At 34.8% G+C, this 21,852-nt stretch overlaps 1 protein-coding gene across 1 annotated transcript in view; it reads left to right on the top strand.

The window, feature by feature from the left end:
• Positions 1–21,852, top strand: part of LOC131851498 (alanine aminotransferase 1-like) — a 35,280-nt gene that overhangs the window by 5,062 nt on the left and 8,366 nt on the right. Inside the window, exons 2-5 of the mRNA XM_059202004.1 lie at positions 4,630–4,719; positions 6,170–6,264; positions 13,524–13,714; positions 19,226–19,428. Of these exons, the coding sequence (XP_059057987.1) occupies positions 4,630–4,719; positions 6,170–6,264; positions 13,524–13,714; positions 19,226–19,428 (579 nt within the window). The remainder of the gene's footprint in view (positions 1–4,629; positions 4,720–6,169; positions 6,265–13,523; positions 13,715–19,225; positions 19,429–21,852) is intronic.

The raw sequence follows: 21,852 nt of genomic DNA, 5'->3' as shown, positions 1-21,852 counted from the left end.
GAAGTGCTTGAATTGAGTTTATTTGTATAGAGGATTTTCTATTCTATTCTATTCTATCAATAATGTCATTTGCTTCTTCTTTATCCCATTTATTTTGGGGTTGGTGTAAAATATTTTTATCTTCCATTCATCCCTGTTCACAGTCATCTTGTTATTTACACCATTTCTTGCTATATCATCTTTCACACAGTCCATACATCTCTTCTACTTGCAGTCATCTCATTATTTACTTCCTTTCTTACCATATCATCTTACACACTGTCCATCCATCTCTTTTTCAGCCTTCCTCTGATCTTATAACCATCCACATTCATATGTAACACCTTTCTTAAAATATTATATTCATTCCTACGCATTACACATAATATGCCCATATGTGACAAAGGAATCATTAAGACTAATACCTGTATTACTTTGTAATATCAGTTATTTATAGATAAGTAATCATAATAACATTCAGAGGAAGGATTTGATTTTTGTTTGTGACAGATAAACACAAAAAATTAAATATAATGCAAATTATATCACAACTAGTTGCTCACCCCGGATTTATGTGAGTGATCTAATGATGGAAATGAGACTAAATTTATTAATTGGCACATATTACAAAATGTAACAAAGAAAGAAAGAAAGAAAGATAATTGTTTATTTGGTACATAGCAATACTAAAAATATTTTTTAAGAAGAATTTTCTTAAAAGTTTATGTGATATAATCAATATTAGTGATAGATATATGTTATTATTAATTCTGCTCATTAATTTTCTGCTCATGCAAAAAAATAAATATTATTATTATTAAAATTATTATTGTTAATGTAAAAGTAGGCAAAGAAAATAATTTGAGTAATAATGTTATCTGACTGATAAGTATAATATCAAATTTATATAGTATGATATAAACAATATATTTAATAATGCACCTATTGAACTTTGATATTGTTATTACACTAATAAAAAAAAATGTATTTATTGGTGTCACCATGACAATTTTACAGCAACACTGTAAAACAAGATAAAAGTAGATATTTCCCAAGTTTGAATTTTAAAAATTATTAGAAACATGTATAATATTAATTTGAAAATAATACGAGCTGAGTTTATTGTCAGTTCTTTAAGCAGTTTTTAATTATATATTGTCAGATACCTGAACCTGTAGCACTGCGACCTACATAGATCTATTGTGCTCGCCCTTTTTCAAAGTTCCCTACCTAGACCCGTCAGGGACAAGAATTGAAGGACATTCTTAGGAGCGATGGTTTTTATCTCCACAGGAAAGAGTGTAAACTTTCCAAGGGAGATATTTCGTATATCGCATCAGTGGGCTACAACCACATAGGATGTGTAGTGGCGTTTCCTCTTCTGTTTGGCAGAATCTGCAGATTTTTGTCGTGCATAGGCCTAGGTAAGCCATATGCTTGTTCAACTTGCAGTGTCCTGAGGGCCCTAGTCATCATCCATATGTTGTTTTTACTCAATAGCAATAGTCTATTGGGGTATTTGTTCGAGTAGCCCGATATTAGGGCTTTTGGATGTGTCAATCCTGGCATTTCTTGCCAGTGATTTAGTGCTTCTCGTTTGATTTGAGATGTCCCAGTTGTCCCAACGAGGCACACCACAGAAGGGTTCGGGACCCAGTTGGGCGGTTTTTGCTCCTAACTTTGCCAGATGGTCGGCATTTTCATTGCCTACGATGTTTGAGTGCCCGGGGACCCATCTCAGTACAATATTATTTCTTCTTCCTACTTTATTTAGTAGCAAGATACAGTTTCTAATAAGTTTAGATCGGATTTCGTACGAGTGAAGTGCTAGTAGAGCAGCTTGACTGTCCGAATTAATTGTCGTAACTTGAATGACTCAATTTTCAAGAAACTTGTGTGTTGCTCTTTTAAATATATTGATTTAATTATATTTACATTAACAAGGATTAGGCATGCGACAATTAACATAGAAACCGCTACGCACTAATCTCTGTTCAATCAGATAACATTGTCAGCGCTATGAATTTTAAGTTAGATATTTGCTACAAATACATTATTATCATTTATAAATTCTTCAATTTTATAATAAGCATTTTTACAAAGTAAATATTTTATAAACATTTGAATTTTTTTTTCTGGCAAATTGAGTATAGACTAAAAAATTGTTAACAAAGCAACAGAAACAAGAGAAAACAATGGCAGCGTTATCGCTAATCCGATCTCATAAACCACATCGTAAACTACGTTTTAAGATAAAGCAGCTGTTAGTTTGCAGTTTATGGTGTTAGCCATATACAGGCATTAGTGGTACCATAATTCATTATCGACAATGTAAAAGATTATTTCCTTTAAAAAAATGCAATAGCATATGCTCGTGGTTACTATATTCTCCCTAATTTAATTTGAAAATTAATCTGTATATTGATATAACTAACAATGTAAAAGATGTTGTATGTTTTAGTATATTTGTATATAGGTAGAATAAAGACTTGGTATACGAAGAAAAAAAAATATATATATGTATATAATGTTATATCTGCCTCACTTATCTTAGTACTAAGCAGCTCTTCGTAAGTTGGTCTGGTAGAGGGGTGAGATAAGGCAGTCAAATTACATAATACTAGGCATAAAACTGGTGCTGGAAGGTGGCTGCTGGAAGGCGATGGATCCGAGGAGCGCAGGACCGATCGTCTTGGAGATCTTTGGGGGAGGCCTATGTCCAGCAGTGGACGTCTTCCGGGCTGCGATGATGACGATGATGAATCAATACGAATTAATAACATTAGTTTTATAAATACAAATTTTATACTGTACGGGGATAGAATGTAAACGCTACGAATGTGAGGCAGTGTACTAAACCACTAAACTACTAGACCAAGGTCGTCGATATACCAGTTGTGTTATATAATAGCTGCTATTAAGTGTAGTTTTGAGTTGAATGTGTGTTAATCAAACAGACAGTCATAATACTGCGAGACACAAACAAATATACATACACAACTAGGTGTTAATTTGATTAGTATAGCAGTATCCGGACACCATGTATGACATGTATGACAGTATATCAATTTCGTATTAATAATAGATTATAAATTATACATGTCAATGTTTTTAAGTAAGTACTCCTGAACGTATAGTATACCCTGGCCCCTGACTAATCCGGCCCCCCTTGTAATCCGACATAGTCTATTATTTATTATTTGACGACCTCGGTGGTCTAGCGGTCTAGCACACTGCTTTACGTCCGATGTTCGATGGTCGCGGGTTCGATTCCTCGCACGGCACAAACATTTGTATTCATGAGTGTGATTGTTTGTGTCGGTCTGGGTGTTTTCTATGTATATTATGTATGTATTTACGAAAAAAAAAATTATCTATATATTTGTATCAGTTATCTAGCACCCATAACACAAGCTTTAGCTAGCTTAACTTGGGTCTAGATGGCGCTGTGTGAATTGTCCCGAGATTATTATTATTATTATTATTGAATATTACTTTGACAATATACTTACCTCAGAGTGCATATACATACATACATATATAACATAGAATCTTATCACTGGATCTGTAATTTGTAGGATTACGAGATACTCTTTTGTAAAAAAATCCGGACTATACCCTTAGGCAGTACTCCATAATGCAACAAATTCGATGGTCCGACACTGCCCTGCAAAACGTTTGTCGGATAACCGGGGGTCCACTGTAGTAAGATCTACTATACTATGTAATGAGGATATCAAACCCGTGTGCTGGATGCTGCTGTTGTATTGGGCACATGCCTGTGATGATAGTGTATATATAAATAAATAAATAAATACTATGTGTACTAAATTTCTTTCGAAATTGTATAGTAGTTTTACCGAATTTGACGGGACTTTTATTGGCAGGTAGCTGATGTAATAAAGAGTAACAGGCTACTTTTATTTTAGAAAAATAAAGTTAAAGTCCACGCGGACGAAGTCGCGGGTACAGGTAGTACTACATAAGTCTGTATAACAATCTAAGCTAATGCAAATAATAAAAAAAAATAGAAAGAACATGCTATTATTAAATTAATAATAATTAATTTTTTTTTATTAATTATAGTTTGATTCATATGACTTGAAATAGCTGGACTGATTTTGACGGCACTTTTATTGGCAGGTAGCTAATGTAATGAGGAGTAACTTAGGCTACTTTTATTTTAATTCTTTTCATTAATAATGTAATGAGGATATCAAACCCGTGTGCTGGATGCTGCTGTTGTATTGGGCACATGCCTGTGCTGATAGTGTGTATATAAATAAATAAATAAAAACTATGTTTGTTTAGTAGTTTTAGCGTAAAAGAGTAATAAACATCTACACTTCTGTTTATACTCACAGTTTTATTGGCAGGTAGCTAATGTAATGAGGAGTAACTTAGGCTACTTTTATTTTAATTCTTTTCATCAATAATGTAATGAGGATATCAAACCCGTGTGCTGGATGCTGCTGTTGTATTGGGCACAGGCCTATGATAATAGTGTATATATAAATAAATAAATACTATGTGTACTAAATTTCTTTCGAAATTGTTTAGTAGTTTTAGCGTAAAAAAGTAATAAACATCTCCACTTCTGTTTATACTCACAGATTTAATAAGTTATACTTATAATTTCTTCTATTGTAGGGTGCACAGAAACCATTCGATACTGTGATTAAAGCGAACATCGGAGATGCTCATGCTATGGGCCAGCAGCCCATCACCTTCATCAGACAGGTAAGACTCATTACTTCATTGAATTACTCACTAATTCAATGAAATAATAAAGACATTTTATTATTTCATTGAATTAGTGCTAATCGGTGGTTTGTATTCACACACTTAAACTTAAATTGTAAGTGAGAATAAATTATTTAAAAGAACAACACACAAGTTTGTTGCTTGTTCTTCTTGTGATGAGACAGCATTCCGAATGAGCGGTAGATTAAAAAAAATGCTATGACTATTCAAAAGTGCTTCAATGTAAGTTTATTTGAATAAATGATTTTCTATTCTATTCTATTCTGCTTAAATGTCTCTATATTTTTGTAAGAATATGTTTGTATCATGCCTATGTCCAGCAGTGGACGTCTTCCGGGCTGCGATGATAATGATGATGATGTTTGCATCACGCGAGAATCGAAACCGCGACCCTATTATGTGAGGCAAAATGCTAAACTACTATTTCAATATCATTAGGAAAGGTAGATATTTTTCAAAATTACTAGTAACTACATTGATGTTTTAAACTATATTTTGTTGTAGAGAAACTTAAAATATAGTTTTAAAATTTTTGGTATGGTATCCTTTCTTATGATATAATATTATGGTCCCACCTGTTCAAGTCCCGACGGGCCGGGACTTTTCTTGCCAGGTATCTGATGTAATAAGGAGTAACTTAGGCTACTTTTATTTTAGAAAATTATAGTTAAATTCCACGCGGACGAAGTTGCGAGAACAGCTAGTATATAATATGATGAATTTAGCCTGCCCTAATTAACTAGATATTCACAAAGATATGAAAAGAATCCTTGTGCGTGGTTGTCAAATTGACAGGGAATTATTCCTAATCTAAAAGTAAAAAACGGTTATTTCAATATTACAAACAGACACTCCCATTTTATTTATATGTATGTATATATATATATATATAAATAAAATTGGAGTGTCTGTTTGTAATATTGAAATAACCGTTTTTTAATACATTTATATTAATATAAATACGATACATACAGCAAATTAACATTTTTGACTATTTTTGTCTGTCTGCTTGTTCCGGCTAATCTCTGAAATGGCTGTTCCGATTTTGACGGGACTTTCTTTGGCAGGTAGCTGATGTAATAAGGAGTAACTTAGACTACATTTTTATTTAGAAAAATACAGTAAAATTCCACGCGGGTCACGGTACTTGGCTAGTATTATTGATAAGTTTGTCGTGTCGTCTTTGAACATCTTATAAAAATCTGTCTGTGTGTTTGTTCCGGCTAATCTCTGAAATGGCAGGACCGATTTTGACGGGACTTTTATTGGCTTGTAGCTGTTGTAATAAGGAGTAATTTAGGTTACTTTTATTTTAGAAAAACTCTGTATTTTGGAAAAATAAAGTTAATAAAGTTAGTTATTATTAATATTAGGTCTTGTATATGATATCCATGAATATATTCATTATCCAATGCAATCGTTGCAGGTGATCGCATGCATCACTCTACCGGAATTGATAGAGAAAGGCGGGTACCCTGAGGATGTTAAGCAGAGGGCCCGTGATATATTGAACGGTTGTGGGTAAGTTGTATTTATTATTAAATATGATGATGATGATGATGACATATATTAGATACATGCACTAAAATGACATTTTTTACAATTTTTGTCTGCCTTTCTGTTTGTTCCGGCTAATCTCTGAAATGGCTGGACCGATTTTGACGGGACTTTTATTGGCAGGTAGCTGATGTAACAAAGAGTAACAGGCTACTTTTATTTTAGAAAAATAAAGTTAAATTCCACGCGGACGAAGTCGCGGGTACAGCTAGTACTACATAAGTGTGTATAACAATCTAATCTAATGCAAATAATAAAAAAAAATAGAAAGAACATGCTATTATTAAATTAATAATAATTAATATTTTTTATATTATGACTTGAAATGGCTGGGCCGATTTTGACGGGACTTTTATTGGTAGGTAGCTAATGTAATGAGGAGTAACTTAGGCTACTTTTATTTTAATTCTTTTCATAAATAAATTAAATCAAATTCCACACCGACGAAATCGCGGATACAGCTAGTAAATAAATAAAAATTGATTTTCTCATATCTTCCGAGTATAATCTCTGAAATGGCTGGACCGATTTTGACAGGACTTCCATTGGCAGGTAGCTAATGTAATGAGGAGTAACTTAGGCTACTTTTATTTTAGAAAAAATCTTTTATTTAAAAATAAATTAAATTTGATTAAAAAAACGAAATCACGGGTACATCTAGTAAATAAATAAAAATAGATTTTCTCATATCTTCCGAGTATAATCTCTGAAATGGCTGGACCGATTTTGACAGGACTTCCATTGGCAGGTAGCTAATGTAATGAGGAGTAACTTAAGCTAGTTTTATTTTAGAAAAATTCTTTTATTAAATAAATTAAATCAAATTCCACACCGACGAAATCGCGGGTACAGCTAGTCAATAAATAAAAATAGATTTTCTCATACATCTTCCGAGTATCAATAGGTTACATTGTTATCATATGTAAGTATAGATTATGTCGTTCGTTAAAGAAACTAGTAATTTTTTCTATTCTCACGTGCACACAATCGTTATATTTAATGACTTAGTTATTTTCGGCTCCACTGTAGCACTGCTAGTGTCATCTCATCACTCATATATCCATACCTATACAGTTTATATAATGCTTCACTACCAACATCGCAAATTTCAATCTTATGTACTCATAAATATAGTTCAATATCGCGTGAAGTGTTCTCTATGTATATTTATTACCTTTGTCGAAAAGCGATTTCAATCTTATGTGCTTGTAATAAAGTACAATTTTGCGTGAAGTCTTCATTATGTATATATTACCTTTACGTCAAGTCCAACACGGGATATCTTTTTTATGTAACTATGGGATATATTTGGCAACTCACCACAGTATATAGTCTGTGGTAGCTATTACACGTTGCCATTCCCGGGACCTTAGGTGTCATACTTCCATCTTATTTCTACATCTATACATATAAATAAAATTGGACTGTCTGTTTGTCTGAAATAACCGTTTTGTACTACATGCATATGAATATAAATATGGTACATACACCAAAATAACAGTTTTTTAAATTTTTGTCTGTCTGTTTGTTCCGGCTAATGTCTGTAATGGCTGTACCGATTTTGACGGGACTTTCTTTAACAGGTAGCTGATGTGATAAGGAGTAACATAGACTACATTTTTATTTTAGAAAAATACTGTTAAATTCCACGCGGACGAAGTCGCGGATACAGCTAGTAAATAAATAAGACTATGGATGATTGAAGAATATCAAAGTATTTTCGTTCGTTTCGTTTTTGAATCGCCGAAATTCATTGGAAAAAATTAATAAAATTAATTTTACCTGAATTCCGAAAGGGCGATAGAATATGACTATTCAAAAGTAAGCTTTTTATATATTTAATCGAATTAGATGTTATTTTGCGGTAATCCATTTCAATACTTGATGAATTTATATTATTTTGTTTAATTCCGCTACACTGGCCAAACCGCGACTTGGTCGCCGAAGAGTCACTAGTCTTCCAAGCTATATCCGAGCTCTATTCAATGCCTGATGATGCCACGTTCAGAGGCGAAACACGTGTCGCAATATGGGTATAGACTCAATAACGGTCGGAATTTGATCGCCACTAGAGAAGGTCGTAAAGGTAGTCAAGTTTCCACACCGAATATTTATATGTTCTTTATTGCACTTTTAAATACTGTTAAGTTACTCTGCGTGATCGAATCAGAAATGAGGAGATCCGCAGAAGAACCAGAGTGGCCGACATAGCCCGAAGAATTGGCATGTGCCCACATAGCTCGTAGGACATATGGCCGTTGGGGCAGTAAAGTCCTCGAGTGGCGACCACGGACCGGAAGACGCAGCGTGGGAAGGCCTCCAGCAAGGTGGACCGACGATCTGGTCAAGATCGCTGGAAGGCATTGGATGCGAGCAGCGCAGGACCGATCGTCGTGGAGATCTTTGGGGGAGGCCTATGTCCAGCAGTGGACGTCTTCCGGGCTGCGATGATGATGATGATGATGACTTTTAAATACAGTTCTAAACTTAAACATATACAGAGTGAGCAAAGGTGGACTTAACTCTAAGAGAGATCTCTACCAGTCAACCCAACAATGTGGCATAGCTAGTAGTGAGTAGGTAACACCAGTGCAATTAACACTATTATGTTGAAATGTCCAAAAGTTGAGAAAAATAAAACATTTAAAATTCAACAAATTAAATAAAGTTCTAATTATATTATAATTATAATAAGATATACAATAATAAATGAAATAAACATTAAAAAATACATACATATACAATTACTATAGATATCTACATATATTACACAAAATACAAATAATAAAATACACGATGAAACTAATCATACTAAGGTCGATAAATAGTGTGATTTCAACCTTTTCTTAAAACAACCAATTGATATTTGTGGTCTCACATATGCTAATTGTAGCGGAATTAAACAAAATATAAATCCATGAAGTGTTTAAGGACTTTTTAGCTTAGATTAAGTAAAGTTGAATAAAGATATTTTCTATTTCTATTTCCTTCAAGTGTAGGGTCAGTGTGGTGTCTATTTATTTGATTTGGTCGTCAGACGGAGGATGTGACCTCACGATGACCGTACAGTGATATTGAGTCGGCCATATCAATTACGACTTAGATAAGGGGACGATCAAACTCCATACCACGTTAGAACGTCAGCATGTACTCAATTGCTAATCATTTGTTTAAGTGTCTACTCATGGTAGTAAAATCGGTGGTTAGATAGCAGTTTATGGTCTTTTGTCAAGCCCACATTTAAAAGACCAGGATTAAAAGTACAAGAAACCACGACTATCCAGTTTATAAACTGAACGCAGTAATAGTGTTGCAATAGTTATATTAATGTGTTGTAAAATTCAAGTAATTATAATCAGGTTTTTAATAATAAGTAATTAATAAAATTATACTATTGAAAAACAGTGATTAAGAGGCGCGCATTCTTTAAAAACCCAGAACATTGCCAAATAACTATTCAGGACTTCCGAGGACACTTCAAGAACTAGGACATGTCCTGGTAAAACAGGATGGTTGGCAATTTTCTACCGCATATATCACGAGGAGTGTTCTGAGGAATTGTTAGGATTAATACCAGCTGCTGAGTTTCACCACCGTACCACCCGCCAGAAACTTGAAATACCATCCTGATCATCTGTATGAATGGCGGTCCTCCACAGTGCGGTTTTCTAGAAACTTTTTGCCACGCACAACCATATTGTGGAATCACCTTCCAGCAATGGTATTTCCGAACCGATACGATATTGAAACCTTCAAGAAAAGAGCTTATTCCTTTTTTTGCCGACAAAGTACTTGCAATTCCCCTGGTGTTCCGAGTGCTCATGGGCGGCGGTAATCACTTAGTATTAGGTGAGCCGCACGCTCGTCTGTCCCCTGACTAATAAAAAAAAACCAGCCTAGATGGTGACCTAGGGTAATATATAGATATATAAAGTTTATATCTACATACAAAAATAAATCGTATTTGATAATGGGTCTATCTAGTATTTTGCACTTTGTACCTATGTTTACTGTGCACTTTATTGTTTGTTTGTATTTGTACTGAACAGATTATAAGGCACACTACGGCCGGTATTTAATCTTGTACGGTACAAAAGTCCATAGGAATTAATGAGCGGTAAACAATGAAATTGCAATAGAATAAAATAATAATAATACAATATACCGCATGACGAGAACCTCGTGAAAGCCGAAACTGAGAAAAAGACAAAATATCTCGACCTGGCTCACGAGGTGAACGAAATGTGGGGTGGTGTCCACCGAAATCATTCCAATCGTTATATCGGTGAACGGTCTTAGCCCAACCAGTCTGGAACAACATCTCAGACGGTTGGGATTCCGGGGCGGCTCACTCCCGGGAAAGATAAAGAAAGCGGTGCTCTTAGATTCTGCCCGCATTGTACGCCGGTTTCTCTCCCTAGGGCCCTGAACCCCGGCCGACTGTGCTTCTACCGGGGGTAAGTTGCCATTTCCTCTCCTTAAGAGGGGAGATGAGATTTATTTTGGAAATATAAAAAATAATAATAATAATAAGAGGGGAGATGAGAATTTTTGTAATGTTTGAAAAATAATAATAATCACAGGACAATTCACACAGCGCCATCTAGGCCCAAGTTAAGCTAGCTAAAGCTTGTGTTATGGGTACTAGATAACTGATTCATATACATAGATATTTTTTTTTCGTAAATACATACATATTATACATAGAAAACACCCAGACCGATACAAACAATCGTAGTCATGAATACAAATGTTTGCCGTGCGAGGAATCGAACCCGCGACCATCGGTCGTAAAGCGGTGTGCTAGACCGCTAGACTACCGAGGTCGTCAAAATGATTAAATAACTACTGACTAGTTGACTAACCCAGAATGGGTTTTTTTTATAGCACCGGACAAACGAGATTGCGGTTCACCTGATGGTGAGTGATTACCACTGCCCATGACCACCCGCAACACCAGGGGAATTGCAAGTGCGGTGGTTGTGCGTGGCAAAAAGTTGATATAGAGTATAATGTAACATTTATTTAAAAGAGCAACACACAAGTTTCTTGCTCATTCTTCTTGTGATGAGTCTGCGTGGTATGAATGGTAGAATAAAAATATGTGCTTACATTAATTTTATTTGAATAAAGATTATATATATTTTTGCTTGAGCAGATTGGTCTGTTCAGGTTACGAACACTGATTACACTTTTTGCTTTTGCATATGCTGGTGGTCACTATATTCTGCAAAATATAAATTTAAAAGTATCTGTATTATTGTAAACATGTACAACATTTATTTGAAAAGAATACGAGCTGATTTTCTTGTCAGTTCTTCTCATCTCGAAATCATTCCGAACTGACGATTGATTTGACATATCATAAGTCTGTAATAGACCTACATGAATAAAGATAGTTTCTACTCTATTTTAGAGTACCATAGGGGGTCCCCACTCGAGAGCAGTGTAGTACATCTAGTATCAAATCGGTTCAAATTACAACGTAATCGATATTGATAACATACCAGTCTCCGTAACGTTATCACATCGATTGTCTGCAAATAGATATTTTAGATAAGTAAGATAATAAACTCTATTTTTACCAAATTCGTGATGGAGCTCTATTTATTCTTCATTTCAATTTAGGTGCTGTAGTAGAGACTAGGGTTTTTGAAAAATATTACCATATATAAGGTGACGGTTACCTCGTACTTTAAGATGAGGATCAAGTCGAATCAGTTAAATCGTTAATCTATCAGAAATAACCTACGATGGTTTCAACGGGAACCGTGGATTTTGTTGTCCTGTTCATTCATAAAGGAGGTCATCTTTAAATGATGTCACATTAATTCCATGATTTTTTATAACCTTGCCATGGTCTCATTTGTGAGATTCCCGTCCCTCCCTAATATGTGACGTCAGAGGCACTACTGATATTACATTGGTAGATAGGTACCTGCCAAGGATGTCAGTCGTACGAAAATCCTACAAACTGATTTGAGGAGAAGCTTTATGATTATATTCGTCGTCACCCGTAATACTTTTGAAATTTTGCCATCAGAGGGTTGATTAGAGGGTGTGTGGGATATTACCCATTAAAAAACCACACGGTGTACCTACGAACGTGACTCCGGCGTCGGTCCGGCCTGTAAACAGCCAGGCAGGCCCCATCTCGTTGTTTGGGCTACTTATTTTGCCCTCAATTGTGGAATACCGTGGGTACACGAGCACGATTCCGAGACTATGGTTGCCAACCCTAATCCTTGTAATTTGCTAATATTAAATACCAACTATATATATAGTATAGTATGTGCATCTTATTTTGTCCACATATAGCGTGTAATTTAACTAACAGCCTTGTTAGAAGTTATTGCAACCTTGAGACATATTGATTTGAAAATTGTTTGCCTGGCCAACCTGCTCTATGCATATAAGCCTGACCTAGATATAAGAATGAGTGTAATTTTAAGTCTTTGTATGCCTGAATTTTAGAAATAACTGACTCATGGTTTACGCAAATCAAAATATCTTTTTCCATGTGGTAGGTCTATTACGTATGTATTTTATTGGTAGTGTTAAGTATATACGGTCTCTGTCTTAGGCAAGAAATAGAAATAATAATAATCTCAGGACAATTCACACAGCGCCATCTAGTCCCAAGCTAAGCAGAGCTTGCGTTAGGTGTACTAAAAAACGGATATAAATACATGTTACATTTTTCTTAAATACATACATAACTTACATAAAAACATCCAGACCCGTACAAACAATAAATTAAATACAAGTGTGAGTAGCGTTCCAGGAATCGACAGGAGTTCCTCGACCATCGGAAGTAAGACGGTGTGTTAAATCGTCTCTGAGGATTATTCCCAATTAAATAGGGTATAGTTATTTATTTAACTTTTATTGACAAACAAATTATGGTTTAAAAGACGGACCTTAATGCTGTAGGCATTCTCTACCAGTCAACTACAGGTGGCTTAACATTGAATGTACAAATTACATTATTATTATTTATTTAAATAACTTTAATGCACGTCATACACAGGTAAAAAGTACATATGGCGGACTTAACACCTAATGGCATTTTCTACCAGGCAACCATGAGTTGTGCAGAGATAAGTTGTTGGCGGTGCAAGCAATATTATAATATTTTATAGAATATACATGAATAAATATATATATACACATGTAAATACATAAATATTCCTAATTATTAATATGTATGTGTAACGTTGCAGAGGCAAGTCTGTGGGCTCGTACACTGCGTCGCATGGTATCGAGCTGATCCGCCGCCACGTGGCCGAGTACATCGAGCGGCGCGACGGCCATCCCGCCAACTGGCAGGACATCGTGCTCTCCGCCGGAGCCTCCAACGCTATCAAGAACGTGCTGCAGCTGTTCTGCAACCAGATCGACGGCAAGAACTCGGGTGAGCGCTCTCTCTATTATAACTGAGTTGACTAAGAATACAAATCATAAACATGATTCTAAGGTAAGAATACAAATCATAAATCCGGCTCGAAGGACCAATGTTCGGTTTGTACCGAATCTATAAAATGATAAAAATTTTATTAATATTATAGATCTACAAAGCATACTCTCTATTATAATTGAGTTCATTAAGAATATCATTAGCATCATTAATATCATAGTATAAAACTTAGTCGCTGTCGCTATCTGTCCGTCCCTATGTATGCTTAAATCTTTAAAACTACACAACGGATTTTGAAGCGGTTTTTTTTAATAGATAGAGTGATTCAAGAGGAAGTTTTATATATATAATACATGTACACCTGGGCGAGTAGCTAGTAAATGATAAACATCATTAACATACATAGGGACGGACAGACAGCGACTTTATTTTATACTATATAATGATAACTATATTAATATACGTAAATAATTGATCACCTGATGTTATGTAAAGATAACAGTTCACCTTGATATGGTAGCGTTAGATATATTATCGTAATAGACTTGCATTATATACACAACGATCTAACTATATATACAATGGGTTTTATAATAGGTACTTTGCTATTACTAGCGTGTATAGTTAGCGCAACCGGTGTATTGATTGAAAAACATAATATAAAAAACGTCCTAAAAAAATTCTTCAATATTTCATTATAAATCAAAATAATAGTAATAATAAAACTAGCAAAGGCTGAGGAAGTTTAGTGTAAAGAATAATAATAATAAAAGGATATAATATCGGTTACACAATAAGTATACACACATTCATACATACACACACACTGCACTTACTTGGTTTCAGCCCGTAAGTGTGGTATACGCTATAAACCGTAAAAAACCAGCAAAGGCTGAGAAAATTTAATGTAAATAATAATAATAAAATAGAAATAGAAATGGAAATAGAAGTAGAAGTAGAAGTAGCAATAGAAATAGAGATAGAATAAGAAATAATCTTTATTCAAATAAACTTAATATAAGCACTTTTGAATAGTTTTTTGATGCTACCGCTCATTCGGAATGCAGACTCATCACAAGAAGAATGAGCAAGAAACTTATGTGTTGCTCTTTTAAATATATATTGATTTACTTATATTTGATTAACAAGGATTAGGCATGCGATAATCAACATAGAAACCGCTACGCACTTACGTATACACACACACACACACACACACATACTCATACATACACACACACACACACACATACTCATACATACACACACACACTGCACTTACTTGGTTTCAGCCCGTAAGTGTGGTATACGCTTTCAAGCGTAGAAAACCAGAAAAGGCTGAGAAAAATTAGTGTAAACAATAATAATAATAAAATAGAAATAGAGATAGAGTTAGAGATAGAGGTAGAAATAGAAGTATACCGGTTACACAATAAGTATACACACACACACACTGCACTTACTTGGTTTCAGCCCGTAAGTGTGGTATACGCTCTCAAGCGTAGAAAACCAGAAAAGGCTGAGAAAAATTAGTGTAAATAATAATAATAATCTTCATTTACTGCTCACAAGGAAACTTACAATATTAACCAGATAAAGAAATCTATATATATATATAACTCACAAGGTGACTGACATAGTGGTCTATCAACGCACAGCCCAAACCACTGGACGGATAGGGTTGAAATTTGGCATGCAGGTAGATGTTATGACGTAGGCATCCGCTAAGAAAGGATTTTGATTAATTCTACCTCCAAGGGAATAAAATAGGGGATGAAAGTTTGTATAAAGATAGATTTTCGACTGATTAAACTGAAATTAAAGATTGGAGCTACTATGATGAAGACGTTCGCTTAAATAGGATATTGATAAATTCAACCCCCATGGGGATAAAATAAGGGATGATGCAGGATGTAAATGTATTAGTTTGAACCTATCAGCACCTAATGGAACGAATAAATTAAGACAAACAAAATAATTTTTAATACTTTAGGCTACTTTTATTTTAGAAAAATAAAGTTAAATTCCACGCGGACAAAGTTGCGGGAACAGCTAGTTATGTATATAGACACATTGGAGGTACCAAGGGGATAAAATAGGGGATGAAAGTTTGTATGAAACTTTATACTTACTTGGTACTTTGTCAATTTTAAACCGATCGGACTGAGACTTTGCATGCATAAAGCTACTATGACGTTGGCATCTCCTAAGAAAGGATTTTGATAAATTCCACCCCTAAGGGGAATAAATTAAGGCAAAAGCTAGAAAAAATATATATTTCAACTTACAAGTTATGTCCTGTGAGAGTTTGGAGTCTGAACTAAGTTGCAACCTGTACTACAGATCTCCAGGCTCTCTCCGAAGACTTACTGTGCTATTTAATAAATGATCTTAAAAAATATTAATAAATGTTTTTGTGAGGTAAATTCTATATTTATAATGTAAGAAATGAAGATGTATTGCACAGGGTGAGAGAAAGTGGCACGAGCTCCATCGACAAGAGCATTGCTTTTAAATTTATGAATAAACTACTCGTAGCTGTGTCTGTTTGTAATATTGAAATAACCGTTTTTTACTACATGCATATGAATAAATACGATACATATACACACCAAAATAACATTTATTACAATTTTTGTCTGTCTGTCTGTTTGTTAGTTCCGGCTAATCTCTGAAATGGCTGGTCCGATTTTGACGGGACTTTCTTTGGCAGGTAGCTGATGTAATAAGGAGTAACTAAGACTACTTTTTTATTTTAGAAAATTACAGTTAAATTCCACGCGGACGGAGTCGCGGGTACTAGTCTAGTGTTATTCATAAGTTTGTCGTGTCGTATTAAGTTCTCCAATAACTTCATTATCTTCGAACATCTTATAAAAAAGTAATTAGATTTTTTTATTGTAAAATCGCTGGGTATTTAGGAAAGATGAGTCGAGGCTGAAGGTGATTGGCCTTTGTAATTAAATTAATTATGTTTTTGTTTTATTTTTTACTAACTACTCGCCCCGGTTTTGCACGGGTGTATATGTATTATACATATAAACCTTCCTCTTGAATTACTCTATCTATTAAAAACCGCTTCAAACTCCGTTGTGTAGTTTTAAAGACTTAAGCATACATAGGGACGGACAGACAGCTACAGCGACTTTGTTTTATACTATGTTATGATGTGGTATGTTTTAAGATGTGTTCTGATGTTATAATGTATGTACACTAATATTTACAGATCAGTGTGTTTGTTTGATCGCACTAGTCCACAAATGTCCGTTCAATTTGAAAATTTATATGTGGGAGTGAGGATTTGGAAATAATAGAATATTAATAATCTATACGTCTATACATATAAATAAAATTGGAGTGTCTGTTTGTAATATTGAAATAACCGTTTTTTACTACATGCATATGAATATAAGTTCGGTACATACACCAAAATAACATTTATTACTGTCTGTCTGTCTGCTTGTTCCGGCTAATTTCTAAAATGGCTGGACCGATTTTGACGGGACTTTTTAGGCAGGTAGCTGATGTAATAAGGTGTAACATAGGCTACTTTTATTTTAGAAAAGTAATATTAAATTCCACGCGGACGATGTCGCGAGTACAGCTAGTAATATATATAAATATTTTCGTCTCTCTGTCTGCTTGTTTCGGGTAATCTCTGAAATGGCTGGACCGATTTTGACGGGACTTTTTAGGCAGGTAGCTGATGTAATAAGGAGTAACATAGGCTACTTTATTTTAGAAAAATAATGTTAAATTCCACGCAGACGAAGTCGCGTGTACAGCTAGTAATATTTATAAATAGGTACATATATATTTATATATAAAAATTACGTGTCACATTGTTTGTCCGCGATGGACTCCTAAATTACTTGCAAATTTGATGTTCATATAATGTGCAATTTAATCCAACTTGAAGAGTGTATAGTGTTAAAAGTCTTATAACCAGGTAACCCGGGTGTGACGTAGTGACCGTCAAAGTGCCCGCGCGCCGGTCACTCGTTAGCGTGTGACCTTGCGCTCTATAATTGACTAGTTGTCACGTTTTTATTACGTCACACTGTGGATTGTTACCGGCCGTATATATGTACATAACTACATACTATATTCTATCGCGTGCTTTTTCATCCATGATCGATATAGTTAAAAATAGAAAATTCTTTTAAATATTATGTACCAGCTACTCGCCCCGGCTTCGCCCGGGTATACATGTATTATATATATAAACCTTCTAGAATCACTGTATCTATTAAAAAAACCGCTTCAAAATCCGTTGCGTAGATTTAAGTATACATAGGGACGGATAGACAGCGACCGCGACTTTGTTTTATACTATGTAATGATAATATAATAAAAATCTGGTTTCCGTACAATGGAAGATATGTGAGATACGGCTCCCCGCTTTTCTATTCTATTCTATTCTATACAAATCAATATACAAATTTTCTATTCTATTCTATATCAATCAATCAAATTATTATTCCATTCAATAATAATAATAATCTCAGGACAATTCACACAGCGCCATCATCATAATACAAGCTTTATCTATCTTAACTTGGGTCTACCAAGTTAAGATAGATAAAGCTTGTATTATGGGTACTAGACAACTGATACATATACATAGTTTTGTTTCGTAAATACATACATATTATACATAGAAAACACCCAGACACAAATACAAATGTTTGTGCCGTGCGAGGAATCGATCCCGCGACCATCGGATGTAAAGCGGTGTGCTAGATCGCTAGACCACCGATGTCGTCCTGAAGATACTTTAACTAAAATGTAATAAATTTTGAATACTCATACTTTTTTTTATTTACCTCTAGCTGTACCCGTGACTTCGTCAGCGTGGAATTTAATTTAATTTTTCTATAAAATAATCTATTTTTTTTTCTAAAATAAAAGTAGCCTAAGTTACATTACAGCCTAATTACATCAGCTACGTGCCAATAAAAGTCCTGTCAAAATCGGCCCAGCCATTTCAGAGATAAGCCGGAACAAACAGACAGACGAAGCCGCGGGAACAGCTAGTTATATATTATATTTAAAACAATTGTATATACATCGCATTACTATTTTTACATTTATATAATATAACAATATATTAACTATATATTTCTCTCTTGTCCTCTTAATTCTCTATAATATTAAGTTTTTAAAAATTTTGTTTTTTACATTTCGGCGCCAAAATATTTATTATTTTTTATTTTTGAATTTATGCACACTAAGGGACATCCTCCATACAGCTATATTGGTATTATAAACTCTTATTATTTTTATTTATCAATATATAAATCGTAGGATATTTAACATTAATTCATAACATTGTTCAACGATTTTTAGCCTATATATTGACCGTAGGTACGGCCCTAAGCAATCTTTAAAAAACATACTCGCTTGTTACATTGCCACACAGACAGCTTTCGCCAATCACAATTGTTATTTGTTAAATAATAACAGCATAGCTACAACATTAAAACTAGAAATGTGAATATGTTACAGGCGTTATGATCCCGATCCCGCAGTACCCTCTATACTCTGCCTCGCTGGCGGAGTACGGGCTGGAGCAGGTGGGGTACTACCTCGACGAGGACAACAACTGGGGACTCGACGTGGCCGAGCTGGAGCGGTCCCTCGCTGAGGCGGAGAAGACCACCAAAGTGCGGGCCATTGTCATCATCAACCCCGGCAACCCCACCGGACAGGTGAGACCCCATCTATCTTTATGCATTCAACCCCACCGGACAGTTGTGACCCCATTTACCTCTATGTATTCAACCCCACCGGACAGGGTCACCCCTGTCCGGTGGGGTTGAATACAAACCGACCGGCCGTAGATAAAAGGATGAATGCATACCGATCTATCTCTATGCATTCATCGTTTTATCTACGGCCTTGGTAGTATAGCGATATAGCACACCGTCTTACTTTCGATGGTCGCGGGGTCGATTCGTCGGCGCAAACATTTGTATTCATGAGTCTGTTTGCATCGGTCTTGGTGTTTATATGTATAATATGTATGTATTTATGAAAAAAGAAATATATCTATGTATTTGTATCAGTTATCTAGTACCCATAGCACAAGCTTTAGCTAGCTTAACTTGGGTCTAGAGGTCGCTGTGTGGATTGTCCTGAGATTATTTTATGGAAGTGCTATGGAAGTGCACACAGCGCCATCTCGTCCTAAATTAAGCACAGCTAGTGTCATGGGTATTAGGCAACTGATGTAATATTTTTTTTTATTGTAAATGCATATATAATACACATAGAAAACACATAAACCAATACAAACACATTCATGAATACGAATGTTTGTACCCAGCGAGGACTCGAACCCACAACCTTTGAAGGTAAACCGCTGGACATATATGTATGCATTATAATAAAAAAAGTATGTCTATCTGTAACCTAGCAAGCAACAAGGAATACTTCGTTTAGAGTGTTTGAAATAGTTCCAAATGTATAATATTAATTCACTCCGTGCAAACTAGATGGCGCCACAGGTAAATGTAGATGGCGCTATTAAGATTTTTTTTGTTTTAATGACCTCCCTTAGTGTTTTTTTCTTTTTAATAAATTCCTATCATCCCTATTGAATGGTAGTTTCAATTGGAACCCTTAATAGCAGCTTTGGGACCTCACGATACCTATTTGTGCTAGTTAGTTTGTATCTAGACAACACGTAGATTATTTACTAAACAAATGTATGTTTTATTGCACAGTATAGAAATAATTTTTAACATTCACAATGACTAGACAGATATCCATTGTGAACAATGAACCAATTACTTCATAAAATCAAAAAAACGGCAATAAAGATTACTGAAACGAAAACATACTCTATTTAGAAACGAACCCATAAAAAATACATACGAACACACAATCTAGAGATAATAAACTAAATGAACTGACGTCTAACCTCGTTTGACATTTCATCATCTAAATATGATATATGATTACATACTATATATAGTATGTTATCATATATCATATTTAGATGACGGATGAGCGGACGAAGTCTCGGGAACAGCTAGTAAATATATTATACTAGCTGATCGTCCGCGTGGAATTAAATTTTAATTTTTTAAAATAAAAGTAACCTAAGTTACTGCTTATTACATCAGCTACTTACTATAAAAGGTCCCGTCAAAATCGGTCCAGCCATTTCAGAGATTAGCCGGAACAAACAGATAGACAGACATAAATTGTAAAAAATGTTATTTTGGTGTATGTACCGTATTTATATTCATATGCATGTAGTAAAAAACGGTTATTTCAATATTACAAACAGACACTCTAATTTTATTTATATATTCCTGGTGAATTGGCCACGGTGGACTGATCTCATGGCCATCCTATCATTGCAAATGCAAATAGTGTAATCAGTGTTCGTGACCCGAACATTCATTTTTTTTTATGTGTATCTGTATGTAGTAAAAAAACCGCATCTTAGTTTTTTTTATGAGTAATGGGGGCTGCCTGAAAACCAGCGCTGTATAGCTGCACCTCATTGAGGTTGTACTTATATCAGCAACAGCTGAGGCAGCTCCTATTGACAACTTCTATGTTATTATTTACTTCTTATTTTGTGTCTTATTGTAAATTGTATTATTTGTGTTATGTTGGCAATAAATCAATTATCTATCTATCTAAATATATATAACTCAAAGGTGACTGAAGGATGGAGACCAAGATGACGAGCAAAAAGTAAAACGGCACCGTTGTAGATGAAGAATATTTTTGTATTAAATAGACTTATGTCATATAAAACAATATAATATTATAAAAATATAGACAATAAAAAGGTATATAAAATAGTTTCCAACAGTGACTGACATAGTGATCTATCAACGCACAGCCCAAACCACTGGACGGATCGGGCTGGAATTTGGCATGCAGATAGATGTTATGACGTAGGCATCCGCTAAGAAAGTATTTTGATTAATTCTACCCCCAAGGGGATAAAATAGGGGAGGAAAGTTTGTATGAAACTTTGTCAATTTTAAACCGATCGGACTGAGACTTTGCATGCATAAAGCTACTATGTCGTAGGCATCCCGTAAGAAAGGAAACAAAAGTAAATCCGCAAAAACTATACCTAACTAAGACCGCTAGGAGACCTCGGTGGT

This window comes from Achroia grisella, unplaced genomic scaffold (assembly GCF_030625045.1).
Source record: "Achroia grisella isolate CSIRO2021 unplaced genomic scaffold, CSIRO_AGI_Agris_v1 utg784, whole genome shotgun sequence".
Lineage (NCBI taxonomy): Eukaryota > Metazoa > Arthropoda > Insecta > Lepidoptera > Pyralidae > Achroia > Achroia grisella.
Note: the sequence above shows the minus strand (reverse complement) of the source record. Positions and strands in the feature narration are given on the sequence as shown.